The 21,988-nt window shown below is 39.5% G+C and overlaps 1 protein-coding gene across 2 annotated transcripts; it reads right to left on the minus strand.

Moving 5' to 3' along the window:
• Positions 1–10,246: 10,246 nt before the first annotated feature.
• LOC113545786 (mannosyl-oligosaccharide glucosidase-like) lies at positions 10,247–20,506 on the minus strand. Of its 2 annotated transcripts, none has more exons than XM_034301011.2 (6): positions 20,272–20,506; positions 18,742–18,785; positions 16,011–16,381; positions 14,537–14,757; positions 13,598–13,791; positions 10,247–12,353 (listed from the first exon to the last, which is right to left on the minus strand). In XM_034301011.2, the coding sequence occupies exons 1-6, from the start codon at positions 20,332–20,334 to the stop codon at positions 10,595–10,597; spliced, it is 2,652 nt and encodes an 883-aa protein (XP_034156902.2). In that variant the 5' UTR covers positions 20,335–20,506; the 3' UTR covers positions 10,247–10,594. The 2 variants fall into 2 exon arrangements, with proteins under 2 accessions (XP_034156902.2, XP_026801182.3); XM_026945381.3 differs by lacking the exon at positions 20,272–20,506 and adding an exon at positions 19,227–19,528.
• Positions 20,507–21,988: the final 1,482 nt, after the last annotated feature.

Consider the following 21,988-nt stretch of genomic DNA (forward strand, 5'->3'; position numbering starts at 1 on the left):
TTTATTTTTATTTTCTTTATGAACTTTCTACAGAAAGAACACATTAGATCCAAATTAACATTATTTATAGGTCTACTTACTTGTTTATTTAAAATATTTTACTTTTATTTTTATTAAAAAAATTTTCCCCCTCCACTTCCATCTTTGGAGGAGAGTAAGGACTTTGTTTTCAATATAAAAATCTAGTAAAAGCACTACTTAGAGGTGGAGAGAAATGAAGAGAAAGAAAGAAAAGGAAGAGAAAATCTGAATAAATAAAATTAATATAAATTCAAAATTAAGAAAAGGAAGAGGGAATAATTAAAATAAATGTTAAAAATGGGGAAAAATAGGAAAAGGAAATGAAAGGAAGAGAAAAATGAATAAAAAAAAAGAAAGAAAGAAATAAGAAAAAAATATCATGCACATGTGTATGTCCACATCATCAGTTAATTAAAAACATAACACGATTTGACAGCAGGCCAGGAATAAAAAAAAATGGGAGGAAAAATAAAATAAAAAGAAGGAAAAGAAGAATAATACAAGGGGGCTGGAAAATTTTAGAAAGTGAAATATACCGAGGAGCAAAAAATAGCAGTTTAATACACTAGCTGAATCTCCATTGCTCCATGCTCCTTATTTTAATAAACTACTTTGCATGGTCTATGAAATGACGACTTATTCACCCTACATAGTGACACCAGGCACCCATTTATCCATCAAAGCTGATCTGTAAAGTGAATGAAAGGCCTTGCATTAAATCTGTTTCCATGCATGATATTAAAGAGCAAAAAAAAAAAAAAAAAAAAAAAAAAAATCAAATCAATCATCAAACAGGATGTGTGCCGAGTGTTCTTCATACTTATTATGATAATGACACAATCGGGCTCGTCTCAAAAAGGCAAATAAGTCTGACATTCTCCGGAGCAAATCATTTTCACCGTGGTAATGTGCTCTTATCTGAGGGCCCGGTGTGTTGCCTCTCTTCCAGTCGACCTAAATCTATTAAGTAGTTCATAACACTGAAGCTACTGTGGCGCTAACTGCAGAGCAACACTCACCTCTCGCCTCTGCAAAATGCCACCAAGCTCCGTAATGGCTTTATGTAATGTGCTGCACTTACCAAGATTAATACACAGAAGTATAATGCAATGGGGGTAAAAGTGTAAAGACGCAGACGTGTTGGTATTTATTCGAAAGGCTGATTTCATGTTGACTGATGCTGACGCTGACTCGGAGCCAGGAAAGCTCCAGGATAAACTGAAGGATCCTAGGATGCCAGTCACTCCATCCAAAAATGATTGAGGTGATGTGAGGACTTTGATATTTATTAGCATGATATGCTAATATCCAGTTTTCTGTTCTATTGCTGTACCTAACTGAGTGCAAACAGAGTGTTTGGCATCTACACTCGGTTCCTTCTGGAGAGCTGTTACTTGCCTCCCATCTGTGGCTGCATTCACAAAAAAAAAAAAAAAAAAATTCTTACCGCTAAGAGTCCTTTTAAGCGGAATGAAACATTCCTAGCTAAGAGTACATTCCTAAAATCTATTCGAGACATTTCCTTAATCAAAAATTCTTACAAGTGCAAAAGGAATCTCTATAAAAAGAAGGTGGAGCTTTGGATGTTTCCCAAACTTTTATTATTTCATAACTCCATTCACGGATTATTGGAGCTGCAAACACCCTCGAAAGATCTTACGAGAAGCCGGTGCTCGAATGTAGTGTACTGTTTTAAATATTTGACGTTTGGACAATCTACATTCATCAGAGTTGCTTGATCCAGTTTGTTAAAGTCGCAAACAGGTTGTGAATATTTTCCATTTTAGTTTTTGTTAAAACCCTTAAAGCTTCTATATTTAATCCTTTTATCTTGTGTATGTTGATTGAAATTACACCTTTCTTAAAAGTTGTTCTTGCAAAAAGGATCATATGAGACGTTCAGGATTATTTATGCTCATTTGTGTGATGCTTTTATTCAAGCGACATCCAGCTGACAATTTAGCAGGTGTCGAATCTTTAATAAAATCAAAAATATATATGTTAGCTTCGGAGAATTGCTGTGGTATATGGGGAATAAAACATTTCAGGACGTGCTGCTATTTGAAAATAAGCGACTTTGGCTTGCTAACGGTGACGCAACAACAATATTACTTTCATTTGAGGTGTTTTTGTTTCCTTTTCATATGTGATGTGTTAGCAATTCAGTAAACAATGATTTAGTGGATGTTACATGACAGATAAGCTTGTCCAAATGCATTGTACTATTCTAAACTAAACAATTCACCTTCTATTTGTTGTGACAAATGCACAATTGTGATACTGTTGCACAAAGTACTGCAAAACATCTCCGATAGCTGAAGTGATTATGATCAGATGGTTATGTAATAATGGCGACAGGCTGTAACTTCCATTTCTGAATCAATGCATCGTGCCAGTGCTCTTCCTCGATTCACTATGTGAAAAATAACAGGCTCTTCTAAATCTTCAACTTTTATTCCAGGCACTTCAATCACCTTTTTTCCCCTGATGCACAACTATGTGCATTTCCATGCAAGATGAAGAGAAGGAAGATTTTTTTGGAGCTCTCTCAGCAGAGGAGGCTTCATATCACCCCCCACCCACATACACATCATATTTCTGCATATGTCCCACATTATAATTCCCCTAAAGGCACTGGATGAAACCTATCAAACACAGGGAACAATGGCGCTTCTGAGAAAGCGCAAAAAGGGATTGGGCGAGCTAGCATGAGTGAAACCTCGGCCGGAATCACGACTCACTATAAATACAAGACGCTCGTTCTCAGCTGCCAAGATTTTCTCCTCTCTGTTTATTGCTCTCTTTTCACTCCTCAGCCATTTCTGTCGTTTTTCTGCTCATGTAATCTATACCATTGTTAAAGCACTATTAAGAAAGATAGAGAAAGAAGTAAAATGAAGAAAGTTCATCTGTCTTTTCTTGCTCTGTCTCCGGAGAGTGTGGGAGCAGGGTTAGGGAAGCCCGATGCATCTCCTGAAGCCCCACTCGCTGAGCTGCAGGTTTCCCTGATGTTCCAGAAATACACCCCGCTCGCCCACTCTCGTACCCGGATGCCTGTCCTCGCCTCTCTGGATGGGAGGGGAGAGAGCTGAGAAGCTTTTCCTGATCGTGACTGCGGAGGGCTACAGCCATTTTCAGGAAGAACTCCACACCTTGACCCATCAAACCCCTCACTTCCTTAAAGGAAACCTCCACTCTGAAACACATTAAATATGTTTATATTTACGTACTTGTGGTTAGGGATTTTGGTGCCAGTTTGTTGGTCGGTGCTAAGTTAGCAGTTTAATAGGAGAAAAACATAAAGGGATAACAAGAGCTTTTTCTCACTCACCATATTCCAGAAACGTTCAACATCATACTAATGAGAAATCCAGCGCTGAAATAGTGGAGATAGCAAGTCCCAGAATGCAATGCTAATCCTAGCTTTACGACACAGAGACTCAGCTTGGCTAGTTAGTGATCTATTAGATGAAATGCACGATGGTGTTGATAGTGGTATTAGCATGAAAGTTGAAGCTTTGGAAGCTGATCTGTTTCAGCAGAGTGTACAGATGAGGAGAGGTGAGAGAGAGGACTAAAGCTCCAAAGGACTAAAGCCTTGCTGCATCAATCTCTTCAAATAGAGATGAAATGAGGGTTAAATCCCACTGCACCCACAGCAGGTAGAGAACACCACTGTGGGTGTTGTAGTTAACCAATGTGCAAATAGACCACAATGTCAAAAAAAAAAACCTTTTGCACCAGTGAAGACTGCATATTAATTATAAATATTAATATGCAACATTTCAGTGTTTTCCTTGCTGAGAAGTCAGCTAATTAACAAACATGACCTCAGTTTAACTAGGTGATCAGAGGAGGTAAAACATTAAATGTACCAGGGGTGCTCAAGAACAAGGAGTGGGAAACAGTGTAATAACCCATCTTGGTGCTTCAGGCCAAACCTGGTGCCACCTGGAGTTATCTAACCACCACACTTAGAGCACACTTGATCTCTGCACAAGTTTAATTTATACAGCAAATTATACACTAGCAAGAGGTTGCATCATGCACTTTAGAGTTCTCGATAAGGATTCAGGATAAGGATTTTATAACAATATATATCTAACATCGGTTCCAGAACTGAGCAGATGAATGGCCAGATGGCCAACACTTTACACGTTTGGTATTGTATGCATGATGTATGATTCTATAACTGATGCATTATGTCTTATCCGAAGGTTGTTCAAGACAAATTCCACTTGAGGCGATAAAAGTTTGATTGATCGATCGAAAGATCAGAATACAAAAACTTTCTTTTGAGTAACCTTGCTCATGCTCTTAGTGTTAATTCTGCAAACATCCTGCACGACACAATCCCATGCAAAGCAGACTTCATAACTGTTGGCCCTACGAAAGGTAATTCAACGCAACCCTTTCAGTGAATTCAATACCCGCAGTGTGAAAAGGGACGAGCCTATTCAAACATACAGATCGCTGCTTTTCTGAGGAGACCGACTAAGAATGTAGCGCCTCTCTCTTTCCCTTTGCTAGCACAAGTAACTATGGTAACAGGCCCTCTGCATGGCATTGCTTTCCACATGCTCTCCAGAAATAAAACTGTTGGGCTAAGAGTGAGCAGGTAAAGACAAAAGATCCTGGGCGAGACTATTTTTAGCCGAGGTTTTACATAATATCCACCTGGACCAGTGAAAGCAGGGTGAGGCTCGGTGATGGTGAGGGCGGCACGGGGGCACTGACACTCTGGAGGAGAAGCAAAGAAGGGCAGCGGGTGCTAGCTGATGGATCGAGAACCGATTCTCAAAGTCATGCTGAATGTGATGGAGATCACGCAGGAATACAGCAGGTGCACACTCAGAAACACAGAAAAATATGGGTTCCTCAAAGGTTCTTTGGGATTTTAAAGATTCAAGTTTTCTAAAGGGATGAAAAAGGGAAACACTTTGGTGTAGGGTTCTACATATCCCTTATCGGTTCCACCAAATGGACAAACCAAAAGAACCTTCAGGCATCAGAGGTCTATCCTTTCTCTGCAAACTGTTAGAAAAAAGGGTTTGTTAGGGATATTGGATGGTTAGAAGGTCTAGTGGTCTAAAGAGATTCTACCTGGAACTTTTGCTAGAATGGAAAACTTTTGTTGTAGTGTTCTACATACTTCCTTTTCGCTAAATCGACAAACCAAAAACCCTTTAATGAGTCAGAGTTTATGCATTTTTTCTAATGGTTTGAATGCGATCTTTGCATGGTTAAATGTTCCAATCTTCTTAAGATGTTCTTTGCTAAAAAGAGAAGCCTTTTATTTTAGGGTTCTACCCTTATAGGTTTCAACAAATACACAAACCATGAGAATCATTAGGGGTCAAAGATCTAACCTTTTTTTCTGCAGGAGTAAACAATGTTAAAAAAAAAGGGTTTAATGGGGTTCTAAAGAGACTCCACTTGCAACTTTTGCAAAAAAAAAAAGGTAAACCATTTGTTGAAGGGTTCCACATACCCCTTAAGAGTCGGACAAATTGAAGAACTCTTCAGGATGCCAGATGGCAGTCTTGGAAAAAAAATGGTTGTTCGTAAGTTCTTTGGAGTGTTATTCATTCTAGCTTATTAAAGGCATTCTATTTGGAAAAATGTCTAAAGAAGGGAAACACTTTGTTCCACCAAATGGACAAACAAACACTTTTAAGGGTCAGAGAGTGATGAGCATAGAGCAAAAGTTCAGTCTTGGAGTGATCTTGATCCTTGGAGTGCTCTTTGGTTGGTTAATGGTTCTAGTGATCTAAAGAGGTTCTTTGCTAAAAAGTAAACCTTTTGACAGTTTTTATAGAAGGAAAAATTGATGACTCCTTCAAGGTGCCAAGTGGCACTTTTTTGTAAGCGTGCAAAAGACTGAAAACTGAAACGAAGATAGAAAAAGCAGGAAGGAAAGAACTCAGCAGCTACACTCTTAGGGAAGAAAAAGTTTCTCAAGGATTCTTTGGAGAGTAAATGGTTCTCAGCTTCCAAAAGGGGTTCTAATGAAAACCCTTTCTCAAAAAGAAACCATCTATTTAAGGTTTATCTTTCTAACACCATTCTACATTTCTTAAAGGGAACCACAGTTGCATCACATTTACACTTGGAGAAAATGGTTTCCCAAGAGTGAAGAGGGTTTGACAAGGGTTCTTTGGATAGGTATTGGTTCTAGCTTTCTAAATAGTTCTTATTGGAAGCTTTTGTGACAAGGAAACCATATTTTATTGCTCTACATAGAGCCTTTAATGGTTTCCCCAGATATTATTACCCTTTTTTCCTAAGAGTGTTCGCTATGCGGAACCTTTTTGTTGTGAAGGTTTCCACCAGTAGGACAAACTGAAGAACACTTATGGGGAAAAAACTTTTATCATAAGAGAGAAAGGGATTCTACAATGGTTCTAAGGATGGTTAATGGTTCTAGCTTAGTGTACCTGATGTGGAACCTTTTATTGTAAAGGGTTCCCACAGAGGGACTTGGAAGATGATGAAATTTCTAGTTTCATACTTTGGATGGTTGATGGTTCTAGCTTTCTTACCAAGCTCTAACTGGAAGTGTTTGTAAAATGGAAACATTGTTTTGTGGTTCCACATACAACAAAATTGAAGAACTCGCTCATACTAGTGACAAGGGTTTGAGGAAAGTTCTTTAGATGGCTAATGGATGGCTTGCTAAAAAGGAAACCCTGTTTAGACCTTTTAGACCAATAGATCTTTTAAAAGTTTCCCAGGAGGGACAAAGCAAATCATTATTTATGGTTTATCACTTGTTAAGGCCGTAGAGGGATGTAAACAGACCAAAGCTTTAATAGTGAGGTGTATGTGACTGATTTCTAGCTGGTGGCCAATATGAGTGTGTCAATTGGAAGCTCCCCGGGGACATCTGCTATCAGCCTGAGGCAGCAGGAGAAAGAGGCTGACGAGCGTCACCGCACCACCTATTACATCATCCCTCCACTCGTTGAGGTAACAAGTGTTTACGAGCGAGAGGAAAACATTTGCAGGGGAAAAACAAACAGGCAGGCTTTAGCCACGAGGCGCTGTGAGCCACGCTTTCCACTTTACACACTGACAGCAGTTACAACGTCAACGCATGATGTGGGAGTACTGCTGAAGGCCTGAGAGTTGGCTGGCAAACACGTCAACATTTTCCCCTGTGAAAATACAATGTTATTGTGCTGAGAGTTGGTGAAGCTAAGGACAGTATAATTGTTATAAATTATTAATCAGAACTAACTTTGAAAAAAGAGAAATACTGAGAAATACCATTAGTAGTAGAAGGAGAATCAGTATTTTGTTTTTTTTTTTCAAATGTTGAACTTCATCAAATCCTGAATTTCCCCTAAGCATGAAGAAACAGCTCCATCTAGCCAGTGTATGTGGGCATGACATCCCTGTATAAGCTCTGGTGAAAGTGGGCACAGAGTGCAGCGTGGTCATCTTTTGTCATGTTTGTATGTCTGTTGTACGGTCAGCAGCAGTATGTCTAAGATTGAAGTGTCTACCTAGTACTGATCCTGTCTTTTAATTCCTGTGTACATGCACTATACAGTAACCCTGTAAACACTGAACAAACCTCAGTCATTTTCCAGATACTCTGATACACAGCATTCAAGATGTAAAATGTTGGTTAAAATTTGTTCAAGGACATGAAATAGTTTCTTCAGACACCACTAAATATTACTGTTAAAATATATGTCAAAGGTCCCTTATCACACAGTTTATATAAGCTATATAAGAGGAACAACCCCTGAAATTTCTAAGTGCAATAAATCAAGACTTGTTCATTCAAATGGGGTTGGTGACGCTAACGCTAGACATCAATAGTGCCAGCATTGAAGCTTCGTTGCCTGATTTCCCTTTCTTCAGCCTTTACTGAAGAAATGTAAAGCAACGAGAACACTGGGCTTTCCAGGTTTTCACTGTACTAGATGGGAATGTTATCCGTACACTTTTACAATAGTAGTATGCCAATAATTTAACATACTGTCTAGGACGCTTGTATGCAATTTGGGATGCATTCCCAGTGTCCAAATTGGTAATGTGGCACGAATGTGGCAATAGAAATAACAACTAAACATGAATTTTTTTTACCATACCATGTAGTACCAGAAAAGCTATTTAAGTGACAAACAAGCTTTTGCATTACTACGGAACTGTGGTATTATGTTATAGAAACATAGTAAGTATGGAATTCATTCAGGAATACGTCTCACTTTTTTCTGGGTTGCTACTATTTTCCATCTTTAATCACTTCCAGTTTCAGGATTGTTGTGTGTTATATGGGGCTTTTTTTTTTGCAAACCAGGACAACTGAAAAGAATAATAATTACTTGTGTCAGGCAGAACCTTGCATCAGCACTTGATGTCATGTTGATGTCTCTCAGCTCCAGGGACCCCGGCTCAATCCCGTGCTGGGGTTGTTGTGTAGTTTTGCATGTTCTCCCATTATATGTGTGGGTTTCCACTGGTTTCCTGCTGCCTCCCAAAAACAAGCCAATAGGCGAAATGGCAACTCTAAATTGACCCATGGTGTGAATGAGTGTGCTCTGCAAAGAGATTGCATCCCATCTAGGGTGTATTCCTGCATTGCACCCGGTCTTTCTGGGAGAGGGTCTGGGTTCAACACAACCTTGACCAGAATAAAGAATTTTGGTTAAATTCTAAAATTTTGCATGATCTTTCAAAGGCTGTGAAAGTGGCGTGGTAATTTAGCAGCAAACACCACTGAGGCTCATCCTGTATATTTGCCCCTGCATAGTGAATACAATGTCACCTTGCTCCTTTAGTTTTATCTTTCAATAGACTCCCTGTCTGTTTCTCTGATCAATGAATAGAGCTTTGAGTAAGTGATGCATTAATTGGCCTATTGGTGGTCATTGACTGTTCCCCCATGCATTGACTCATACAGATTTAGCCCAACTGATCTGATCAAAAGAGGCAAGTTCAGGATCTCATCAATGCGCAAATGAAGCCCCTCTGACTCATTTATTTATGCCTGCGTGTTAGATCCCACTAATGCTGTTTTGGCTATTATCCCATTGCTCAGTGAGAACGAGTCTTTGGAAGAGGACAGCGATTGCGCAATGCCTGCTTTAGTCACACCGATCAGGCACACACTACAAAGGCAGAGACACGCATTTCAAATGGGGGATGGTTTCTGCACGAATGAGTGAGGGGATGTGAATAGTGCTTGTGCGTTCAACTCGTACCTTATTGCTCCCATGATACCTTTCACAGTTGTGTGTAAGGGGGTTTAATTTTGTGAAAAGGTCAAGCAGTTTGTCAGTCACTCAGGATTCAGCATGTTGCTGATACAAAAAGAGGGGTGGCAACAGTTTGTCTAATTGACATGATGCATAAACCATCCACTAAGTTATCTTTCATAAAATCAACTTAAATGGACAGCTTCTATTAGAGCAGAGAATGACACAAAAATGGATGTAGGTAATAGATGGCTTTAACATGATAGCTGGTAATATGAAGCAGGGAGGAAACAGAGCATTCTAGTTATTTTAGCCGTTTAAAAGCTGCAGCTGAGCTGCCAGAGAGGAGGCCTATTTATAGTACAGTAACCCTCCTGCAGCAAAGCTCTGCCTCTGCATCTATTCAAACTAGAGGCATGAAAGAGATGGTGCCTTGACCCTCTGTGGTGCGGGCATGTGAACATCACGGTCGTATGAAAGAAAAGACTGAGAACTGAGATAGAGAAAGTTTACCAAAAGAGATGTTTCGATGCAAAGCACAGAGGATGTACAGAGCTTCTTTTTAACAGCATTGTATTAAAATCTCATGAATTGCATCTCTACCACAATGACTCTCCATGGAAACAACGTGCAACAAAAAATTGGCCAGTTGACGTCAGTCGTTGGCCTTCATCTGTCTGTGTGGAGTGACAGTGTCATGGACTGGGCTAAGCTATACAGTTTTATCATTGTTGGTCGAGGGTTCTCCATCAGTATTATCCAATAAGACTGTCAAAAACCTTAAGATCTGGCTTCAGTGCTTACTATGCTTCAGGATGGAGATGCTAGAAACTTTATTTCTTGTCTTGGGATTTGCACATGTGAATTAGTTAAAATTTCAAATATGTCTTTTTACTTTAACCCATTTCATCGCCTGCCTAAAGGTTGTTTTTCCTTTAGATAAACTGGTTTGCAGTTTTTGTTGAAGTCTTTCGATGTTCAACGCAGAAATCAATCAAACTAACAAAAATAGGAACTTGCAGGTAGGTACTGATTTATTCTTTTGAACACACCAGAATCCCAGAACAAAATCACTGTGGTTCGATTACATTATCTTCTCTTACATCCCACACCTGAGCACAGATTTATGAGCAAGTTTAAAAAAGGAAACATTTTTCTGATATTCCATTTTATAGAAAGTTTGATTTATAAAACTTCTATATATTATTATAAAAAAATCCCCTATTTTTCAGTCAAGCAGAGATTTTATTCTACTACATATACTCTCATTGTTTTGTAACAAGCAATTGATCGTTAGCACAGAACATTCTCTGAGATAAATAATAGCACCCTTTGATTATAAGAATAAGAAACCTGCAGGGGTGTCAGTACTCTTCAGCCATGATGAGTACAGTCAGAGCTGACCAGCCTGTGAAAGGGTGGCTACCCTGTCCCTGACCAGTGCTGTCACTGTACTGTTCCCAGATATATCCAGTTTCATGGTACTGTTTGTAAATGTTATTGATGACATTAGTCCTGAGCTCTTGATAGAGATCAGCAGCCTTCTCCTGGTATGGTCCCTCTATACTGCTGTAATGATGCAGTGCCCTTAGTGCCAGGTAGTTGATGTTGATCCATATAGCACCACGCCAGTAAGGGGGATCATGCTCTGTATTGTGCTTCATATAAAGTGGATCTAAACGGGAAAGTGAGCGCAAGCCATAGGGTGTCCACAAGTGAACAGGATCCCGAATGTCTTTCAAAGTGTGCTCTAATTTTTTAGAGTCAGGTGTCAGGACATGAAGCAAGAATGGAAACAGGCTAACATAGCCAAATGCATTCACATACTGAAGCTTAGGGGCTTTGCGCACTGACCGCACCAGGCGTTTTACTGGTAACTGGTGCCTCATCTCTCCAGGTGGCACGTCAACCTCTTCTTGCTGCAATGACACAGCGTGAGTGTGGTTACCGTAGTCGCAGAAGGCATAAAGCTGCTTGGACCAGTGCAACTTATTCAGAAGGCTGTTGTTGCTGAGGGTCAGGTAGGTGCGCTCGTATTCCTGATGGGGTTCCCCAAGCAGTCGCGCCATGCCTGTCATGATCCGTGATGCAAGCACCATCCAACAGTGCAGATCCACATGTCTTTCATCTTCAGAAGGGTGTGATGCACGGGGGTAGTCGTCCAGCCCGGAAGTCAAGGTTTTAGGATTGAGGAAGAGGTTGGTGTCCTTGTCCCTGCCACGCCAACGGTAGGAGTTGGGCAAGGGTCCAGCTTGAGTGGTGTTATACCACTCAAACCACGTCTGCAGTCTGGGATACAGCCTTCGGAGGAAAGGTAGAGTATCCCGAAATTGTGGCGCATCCGGATGTGCCTCGAGCTGCTCCAAAAACTCCTCCAGGACTAGAAAGAATGTAGGTGGGTTTGCATTTTCAGTGTGCTGCACCACAAACTCTGAAGGGACCTTGCTGAGAGCCTCATCGCCCAGGATCTGTTCACGTGGGATCCAGCCCTCCACATTGATTAAGTCCAACCAGTGAGCAACAGCCTCACGAGTCAACTGGGGGTCCCATTTACTGATGAGGAGCTGGTGGAAGCCTTCGTCCCACAGGAAACCCCTTGGGAAGAAGGAGCGGGAGGGCACTGCGGTGAACAAGGCGCCCTCAGGGTAAAGCATGGGGTGCTCGCTATCTGTTGACTGCACCACTGACTGTCCGAAAAAGTAACCCATGCCACCAAGCATGTTGCTTAAAGCAGCTTTGCCAAACCTCACCTGGGCTGGATTAAACCCTTTAGCCTGAAGTCCGAATGTCTCCTCGAATTTCTCATTGTAAGACAACTTCAGCCTCGTAAGCTCCTCGGTCAGCACCGGGCCCATCAGCTGGTTGGGTCGGTCATGGACACTTCCGGACTCAAACAAAACCTCAATCTGGAAGGGGACTTGGACAGTAACCTGGTGCACTACAAAGTCACTCTGGATGCGGTTATCTTTTTGCAGGTGCGGAGGAGGTGTGTAGGTATCCACAGCAAAGTAAAGCCTCCTCTCGGCAGTAGACGGATTAAAAACAAATCTGTTACTCAGGCTGTACTTCACTATGTCTGTTAATTGGTCCAGACCAGGGCTCAGCGTCTGCAAGTAATTATAGCTGGAGAGAAGAGACATACCATGGCTTGTTAAAAATAAAATGATGACTTGATGATGATCCCCTGCTATCCACTGGCCTCTGGTGTCTGTCTCTTTCACAGTCATACAACTGATAAGTCTCCATAATTAGACATATTTTTACAGTCTTTTTTCAGTTGCTTTGGCACAATCATTAAATGATGAACATTATTCTCAAAACACTCTGTGAAATAATGTAAACAAAGTAGTCTTTTTGTCTGAATATTATAAGGATTTCTTATGGCTTTCACACAGAATTCGAATGTATGCGTAGTGCTGTCTTTCATTTAGAGTTAACGATTTTGAGTGAGTTACTGCCTTTTATATGTAAGACAGAGAGTTTTGTTCACAGTGTAAAGTGTAAAGTGGTTCTGGTACTTGCATTTAATGTTTTTGAGAACTTTAGGTCTGTTTCACTGACTGTGCCAAACCACCTGAGAAAAACTGTAACATGAAAATTAACTAAAGATGGTACAATTTGGGAATTAGTGAGCATTCAATAAATATTTACCATAAATAATAAACAAACTTTAGTCAGGTTTAACAAAGCAAAAATATATATATTAAAAGCATTATTTAATTCATGTTAAAAATAAAAAAACATAGGCTTGTATGGGATCATTTTATACTAATATTTAAATAATTATTTATACAAATACTTATAATTATACTTACATGATTTATAAACATTTGTTAATGTATAAATTCTCCACACCTAATGAATTGTTCTTATTTATTAATTATTATAATTTGCTACCATTTTTATGTTACTTGGAATGTTTTAATAACCTTCTCAACTAGGCAAAAAAGCTTAATATGTAAAAATGTTATATAATTTAAAAAGAATGTGATAATGACACAAATCTATGGGTTACACTCTATTGTATTTTGTTACTAACAATGTCCAACAGGTGGCAGCTTGATACAAGATCTGAATTTTGTTCTTTTTTGTGAAACTGAGCAAAAAACAAATATCCTGAATCGTACCCTAATTAATTAGACCACTGGTGCAACTTTTTTCCCTGATTGCACTATATGGGTTGCAGCTGGTGAGATTAAGATTTAAGCACCCATACTTACTGCTGCTAGACCTTTTTTTTTTTTTTTTCCCTCCCTTTTCCCTTCCCCCAAGCACAGACGGTTCTCCTGCAGGAACTTTCAGTTCTGCAATTTAATATATATATTAAGTTAAATATATATACAGATATGATTTATTATTTGAAATACCTGGCATATTTATTGGTAGCAGCCTCTCCACTGGTAGGTTTGCAGAAAGTGATTTTGAAGTCTCCCAGTTCCTCTGAAGTGCCTGTAACATGGCTAAGACGTGTCCTATTCTCTATGTGAGCTTGCAGGGAACCCTGAGTATCTGTAGCCACGTAGAACATCAGCGAGATGACTGGAGCATCAGGGGCAGCACTCTGAGACAAGCCATGAGGTTGATATGAGTACAAGAGAGGATAAGAAAGGGCCAAATATCGGTGTTGGAACAAATTAAGAGACATTTGGCAAATATTGTCAGACTTGTTATGAAAAGTCTACCCTTGCCATTGATGGGCCAAGGTTGGGCTAAGGTTGGGTCAATGCTAACAGGAGTTGTGGTGAAAAGTGCACCATTGCCAAGGTTGGGCCAACACTGTCAGGTTGTTAAGAAAAGTTTGCCCTTGCCAAAGTTGGGCCAATGTCAGTTTTTATTTGTTTTTTTTATAAAAAGTGTGCCCTTGCCAAGGTTTGACAGATGTTGGCCAACATTGACCAACTTTGGGTCAGTGTGGTCATGATTGTTATGCAACATGCAGTGCTGGGAATGTTGGGCCAACATTGTCATGGTCATCATGAAAAGTGTGACCTTGCCAATGATGGGCCAACTTTGGGCCAAGGTTGTCAAGGCTGTTATGAAAAGTGCTGCCAACTTTGAGCCAAGGTTGTGCTTCTCATTGGTGAAATGAGCTTCTGCTGTGAGTCCCTGTTCCTTCCCGAATGTCTTAAGACATTTGCTTTACAAACCATATCAATGATAACACTGTTGTTTTCCCTGCACTTCAATTTGCATCAACGGTATTGGTATGACTGATTAGAACATGCTTGTACCAACCATCAGTAGTCCTTTTTACATTTATCACATTTTGCTGACTAAATATAAATGTTTTCACCATCTTTACATACATGCTGCCTGCCTGTGATTCTCCAGGTCCAGTCCCCACCGTGTTTCCCTCCCATCCGTTTCACGAACATCGTCTTCAGTGTGAAATCAGTATCCCGGATCTGCTGCATGCCAAAGTTGACCCCGTCGTGGATCAGCCAGCCGTAGGAACTCAATCCATCCCCCTGCTCACATGTGTGCCTCAGGTTCACATTGTCTGAGAATTGACTCATCCACATCAAGCCTATGGAGCCATATACACAGACTACCATAAGCATGATGGGGAAACTTGGTGCAATTTAGGAAATATGACAATCATCTACAGTTTTACACTATATATGCGCTCTATATATGCATATATAGTGTAAAACTGCACTATGCACATCTACAGTTTTACACTATATATTATATACTGTATATAATCTTTATACTTTCTACCCGGCTGCTACTCCTTATGTTTACATTTAACGAAACTTATATTGTTACTCTTTTGCACTACTGTCATCTGATTCACTTTCTACTAGAACTGTGTGCTAGTCGGCACTGCACTGTAACTTACTGTGCCCATTGTCTTGTTTTGGTAGATTTGTACTGTCTTGTGCTGTCTGCACTGTGCACTTAATGTAAATATATGTAGTCTCCTGTAGTTCTGTGTTTGTTTTATGTAGCACCTTGGTCCACTGTGTACTAACTAGCTGTCTATGGTTGAAATGACAAAAGCCACTTGACTTGACTAGCATGGCATTCAGTGATGTTAACATCTATACATACAATTTCCTTCATTTATTTAGTATTAACCACATAACCACATGCATGGTTCATTTCTCTGAAAGACATTAAGGTGGGGTGTGTATTTGCATACAAATGACTAATTTAACCTCACCTGATCATTTAATTGATGTAGCATATTGTGGTGTTGATTCTGTGATTATTATAGTACGTCACTAACAGCACTTTCAAAAGTTAATGGCTCGGAGATTCAGTTGTTTATTTTCTCAGACTCGTAAATTAGAAATTTGTATGAAAAAGCACACAGAAAGCTAAGCTTTGCAGTTATGTGGTTAATGCTAAAAAAAAAAAAAGATGGGAAGTTTAATATGAGGATAGACGCACATACTGCAAATTATACAATAGACTTATAATGTCATGATTTAACTTCATAGATGCATGATGTTAAAATCCTGACATTATACCTGTACAACTGTTTTTATTTATTTATTTTTTTGCTGAGTTGTGTTTGTTTATAATGAGACACCACACATGTTGAAGCTTTCAGAACGTTCCTAACTAGTAATTATAATTTTGATGAAGGTGTGAAAAAGTCAGAATCTTATAAATACTGTAATTATGACATGAACATGCTGTAAATATGCAAATTGGCCTGGAAATGTCAATTTTCATCTTTTTAAAGGAATAAAATGCTTAAATTAAAGTTGAAGTTGTTAAATTGTGTGTGTTAAGTTCCTGTCAATAAATGAGCTGTAAAATGAGTCGTACCCGTGACAACAGATCTTGGACTTCTTGTTTTCATGCCGAAATACACCTGCGGCCGATACGAGCCCCAGAACCTCTCAGGAGACACAGCAGCAGTGGTGCTGTTGGCATCTAAGACCCGAGGTGAAGGATGAAGTGTCACTGCTCTCCTGGCCAAGGCCGAGCGCATGTACAGGGCATAGAAGAACCAGATGAGGCCGAAAATGCAGAGGCCGATGGAGATGTTGATGAAGATCTTACTAATAGACATTCTTTTCTTCTTTTTCTTCTTTTCCTTCTGGAAATGAACTGGTGGTTTCTCTTCCTTCTGGGAGCAAGATTCTCCATTTATGACGTTCCTTTTCCTCTGCCTTCCTGTATTTGTGTTGGCCTTCCTGAGATTGAGGCATAATGCTTAGTTAAGATGAGAAATAATTCACATTTGGATCATGTGCGGGTCTGATCAGTGGGACAGCAGCAGAGAAATCTGAGCTTTTTTATTGAAATAGAAGTAAAATTTAATGGTTTTATAAACCATTATTAATGGTTTTATTTATTATTTGATCAGAAAACTAGATGTGGAATCTCAGGACAAATAACCAAACATGAATATGATTTTTTTTTTTTGTGCTAGACTATATTGCCAAAAGTATGTGGACACCTGAATATATGAACATGTTGGACATCCCAATTCAAAACCACGGGCATTAATAAGGGCAGCTACACCAACCTCCACTCTCCTGTAAAAGCTTTCTACAAGGTTTTGAGTGTGTCTGTGGGGGTTGCACAGGCACTGATGTTGGTTGAGAAAGTCGTGCTCGCGATCGATGTTCCAGTTCATCCTAAAGATGTTCAGTGGGGTCGAGGTCACAAGAGTTCCTCCACATCAAACTCGTTAAACTGTTTATGAATCTAGCTTTGTGCAAAGGCTGGAAAGTTGAAAGTTGAAAGCATACAATTGTTTTAAATGACTTTGTATTCTGTAGCATTAATATTCCCTTCACTGGACCTAAGCGGACCCAAACCTTAAAAAATGGCCAAAGACCATTATCCCTCCTCCACCAAACTTCATTGTTGGCACTATACATTCCAGTAGCATTGTCCTGGCATCCACCAAACCCAGATTCTTCCATCAGACTGCCTCTTAGTGAAGAGTGATTCATCACTCCAGAGAACAGTTCTCCACTGTTCCAGAGTCCAGTGGTGGTGCTTTACACCACTCCAGCTGACACTGGAGTGATCTTAGGCTTGTGTGCAGCTGCTTGGCCATGGAAACCCATTTCATAAAGCTCCTGACGCACAGTTCTTGTGCTTATGTTGCTTTCTGGAGCAGTTTACTGCCAAATGTTTTGTCTATGAAGAGTGCATGGAAATGTGCTTGATTTTATGCACCTTTTAGCAATGGGTATGGCTGAAACACCTGAACTCGGTCATTAGGACGGATGTCCACATACTGCTGCCCATATAGTGAATATAATGTCCTACAAATGTGTGTGAAAATCCCATGAAAATCTTATCAGCAGTTTCAGAAACACTCATACCACTCAGTCTTGTACCAACAATCATGCCATGCTCAAAGTCACAGAGATCATATTTTTTCCCCATTCTGATATTTGATGTGAATATTAACTGAAGCTCTTGACCTGTATCTGCATGATTTTATGCATTGCACTGCTACCACATGATTGGCTGATTGGATAATTGCAGGAATAAGCAGGTGTTTAGGTGTTCCTAATAAATTGGTTGGTGACTTTTATATATTAAAATGACACCATTTGTGGAGTAACAATGTTGTATAATGTTAATACTTAATGCCTTAAATTCATACATGTAATTCATACGAAATTAAGACTTGACCTGCATGATAAAATGCTTTCGTTCTTGTTAAATGTTTGTTTGCTTAGTTATTATTGCTAAACGAAATCGGAAGGTAAATTAATCAGTTGTGGTTTCAACTCCCAGAACAATGACTTTACTAGGGTAATATAACACAGTGCTTACTGTGTTAACAACGGTATGCGGACCTGGAACAACTTTGCAAAAATACTGACTGACTGGTTTGGGTGTGGTGAGGGTGTGTTGTTGAAGCTTATTCTAAACTTTTTATACTGAAACTGCATATAAAAATTTCATGGTATTGGAATTTAAAAAACTTCCTGTCCACAAGATCATTAAAAAAACACATGAGACATCCACATCTGCTCACATGAGAACACCAGCCTATTTGCTGGCAATGATATGTCATAAAGAGTAACATTAAGAGCTGTGTATTGAGTAGGCAGAGAAGGCAAAATGGTTAGCAGCTATGACACAGTGTCCTGGCACATAACACATCCAAAACCACAACAGGCAAGCACAGAAAAATGATGTGACGTAATTAATGATACTACAAACTGCACCTTTAATTCTCAAAGGTCTGGGATTGGTTACATTTGTTAAATTATTATGATAATGCATTTAAACTTGAAAGTTTTCAAATCAAAAATCATTTCAAGTCAAAAGATCGTATTTTAGGCAATTTGTGTTGTATATTTTGAGTTGTCCATGTCTTTAGTTTATCCAAACATGCAATTAACTTTATAAAAGAATAATATTTTCTGATTATTACTATTATTTTATCACATTGTACTATCAAGGTGATTGGCATAAAGAATATATCAAAACAGTAGGAGACAGCAACATGGACAGTGGTGTATTTATTTTTTGACAAACATTTAAGTAAAGTAGTAGTTTTTTGCTGGAGTAGTGGTTTTACCTTAGATTGCTGGAGCACGTCATTGTCCCGGTGCGTTTCAGTTCCTGGTTGAGGAAATTTGACGAATTAAAAAAAATATTACAGAAATCTGTTCCTCATAGTTTCTACCCTGTGAAACAAGTACAACAGGTTTTTGATGTTTCTTTGCTAGGGAGAAAAGCAGGTTCCACTGGCAGGAAATGCTTGTGTTAGATGCCATTTCTGACACAGGGACCAGTATGGAAATGCAAAACCTTCACTGCATTGCTCTTAACTCACTTTAATTTGTCTGTGAATAGCAATCAGCAGGGAGCAGCTTCATAAGATTTAAATGCTGACTTCATGACAGAAGTAAATGTAATTCCTCTGTGTTTTGCATTTCAGTTTCATGAAGTGTGATTCACTTATATTACACCAAAATAAAAAAAAAAATGTTCAAGTCACTAGCACAGTCATAAGCCGTACTCAGGCTATTATCACAAGTAGAAACATGGCTTGATCCTTACTAGTACAGCTGCAGTAGATTGAGAACAAAGTTGACCGAGAGCATAGTAGCCTAAGAGTGTAGTAGCCTGAGCGTATAGCAGCCTGTTAGCGGAGTAGCCTGAGCGTATAGCAGCCTGAGAGTGCAGTAGACTGTGAGTGTGGAAGCCTGAGAGCCCGGTAGCTGGAGAGTTAGCTATACTAAACTATACTATCATTCAGTTACTCTGTGCTCACTAAATCTGTTTTTATGTAGTATGTCTGTATGTAGTACAGATTGTTCACATTCACAACCACTCGCGTGTGAGGAAACCAGAGAATGCAGAGGAAACTCAGACACTGAGAGAACATGTGAAACTCCACCTACGCAGTAACCTGAGCTCAGACTCGAACCGCGAAACCTGGAGCTGTTAGGTGGCAACGCTACCTGCTGAGTCGCTGCACCACCCGTGGCTTAGTGTTTAAATAACAGGGCTCAAATCTGAATAACGTAAAAAAAAAACTTTAGGCATTTAAACAGGATTAACAGGATTATTACTATCTATCTATCTATCTATCTATCTATCTTCAAGTGAAAACTTCAAATTTTCAAATTTTGACACGGTATAAAGTAGACAATGTCAAAATTTGAAAATTTTAAGTACTTTATACACAGTATATACAGTAATTCTAAATAACCACAAGTTTTCCTAAACTATGTTTCTCTGTTGCATGTTTCTAAAATATAAATAAAGTTGTAACTTTAAAAGTCCACCAAAAATAAAAAGTAATAAAATTAAATTTAAAGTTTTAATTCCAGTTCCACTGAAAGATGCCACACCTACCTCTACATTTTTAAACTAATCTACTGATGGAAGAAACGTAATGGCCAAATTGTATAGAATTATAAGTCCACGATGGGAAATGAGTTCTCACTTTGATGATCAACATGGTCCACTTAAGTCACTTGTCCAGGTAAAAAAGTCACTTGCAGCATTTAAACACCAGCCTCATCTTCATCTCCTCACTCCACTGATCTCCGTTCATGCTGACATTGGAGAAGAAATAATCACTGATTCATTCACTTACCTCTGTTCCGTTGTTCTGTTTTATTAGATCATTTAAATATTTTAAAACGTTGTCCATTGTCATCTGTACAGAGTGTTGTCACAGGGGCACTGACCCTACCTGGCCCCACACCAGAACTGCCTATGACTGACTCAGCAGCCATCATTTCATATTCTGGTGTCTGTAGTTTAACTACAGACTTTGTTCCACTGAATCAAACAAATGAGCTGATCAGGTTTGTTAAACTGGTCACATTTGGGTGGCTGGAATGCAGAGTACAATAGCATCATGTGGGGGCGGGGATTAAACCTATTTTCCCACAGCTATGGTTGGTCACTTCCAACCAATTCCCTGTCTTGTGGAAACAGACCTTGATGCTCATACTGTAGATCCTTTCAACACACTCAGTACTGTTTGACTTTATAGTATACAGGTCTGGAAACGTAATGACTTGAGGATGGGTTCCTTGTTGAATCTGGTTCCTCTTGAGATTTTTTCCTCATTTCGTCTTAGAGAGTTTTTTTTTTAGCTATAAACTTTGTAAAGGATGTAGCCATTTGCAAGCAAAGTGTGTATAGTGACAATCAAAGTAAGATGTGTTTGTGTTAACCCATGTTTTTAAGAAAAAAAAAGCAAAGCATGGTGAGTGAGGGGTTTTTACCATCATTGTGGTATATCATTCCAACTGTCCCTACGGTGTTGATGACCGAGGACGGTGTAGTGGTGAAGCAGGTGGTGTTGCTCCAGCTCTAGCTACCTCTAGCTAGTTAAAAAAAAATCACCTCACGTTTTTTATGTAATTTTTCAGTTATTTTATTTTTCAGACCTGTAAAATTGCATTCTGGTGATGGAGTGAAAAGGTGAAAAAAAAAGCTACCATACACAACCCAATACCCTGAAGAGGTGCCCCTCCACCACATGTATTAACGGTTTCGCAGAGGAACTTTTCAGAGTGATCGCCAATGTCGGAATCCCAAGAGATTCTGAATGACCAGGGAACTACTTTTTATGTAATGCATGCTTGTTGTAGATAATTGTTAGAGTTGACACTGATTTATACCAGTGTTTACCATCCTTAAATGAATGAATCGGGTGAGCGATTTAATAAAAAATATGATTTGTTAGTTTGTTCTCAATGATGCTCGGAATAAGGATTGTGCACAGCTGCCCCACCATTTTCACAAACACATAAAACAGGCATTTTGGGAGGAACTCAAGGCCATGCTCAATATGGGGGTGATCGGGGAGTCGTACAATGACTGACCCCACCAAATAGTCTTTGTGCCAAAGGTGGATGGTTTGGTCCAATTCTGTGTCAACACAGTGTCTACATTTGATGCTTACCCAGATTGATGAACTGTTCAATCGGTTAGGCACGGCTCAGTTTTATTCAACTCTGGATTAAACTAAGGTATGCTGGCAGATTTCCTTGAAAATGGGATTTCCACTCTGTATGGATTACACCAACTTGTCACCTTTCCTTTCGGTTTGCTCAGGGTCCCAGCCACATTTCAATGACTCATGCACAGAATCCTCCGTACGTGCCTCTGCCTATCTAGAAGAAAACTATTCATATTAATGTCTGGAAGTGACAACTGCAACATTGGAGGGCTGTTCCGAGATCGACAGGTGGTGCTCTCAACAAACCTGAAGATGTGTATGACTGAATGAGATGTACAGTACAGTGGGTTTTCACTTGATCTGGGCAGCAGCGATTGCAGCCCGCCTGAGACCAATT

This window comes from Pangasianodon hypophthalmus, chromosome 28 (genome assembly GCF_027358585.1).
Source record: "Pangasianodon hypophthalmus isolate fPanHyp1 chromosome 28, fPanHyp1.pri, whole genome shotgun sequence".
Taxonomy (NCBI): Eukaryota; Metazoa; Chordata; class Actinopteri; order Siluriformes; family Pangasiidae; genus Pangasianodon; species Pangasianodon hypophthalmus.

Excerpts from the sequence above, each read along its gene's own strand:
- LOC113545786 (XM_034301011.2), bottom strand. The coding sequence starts at position 20,334 with ATGACAATGGACAACGTTTTAAAATATTTAAATGATCTAATAAAACAG. Across the intron at positions 18,786-20,271 it reads AACAGAACAACGGAACAGAG|GAACTGAAACGCACCGGGAC; the intron begins GTAAGTGAATGA and ends TTCCTCAACCAG. Across the intron at positions 14,758-16,010 it reads TCCAAGATCTGTTGTCACGG|GCTTGATGTGGATGAGTCAA; the intron begins GTACGACTCATT and ends ATGGCTCCATAG.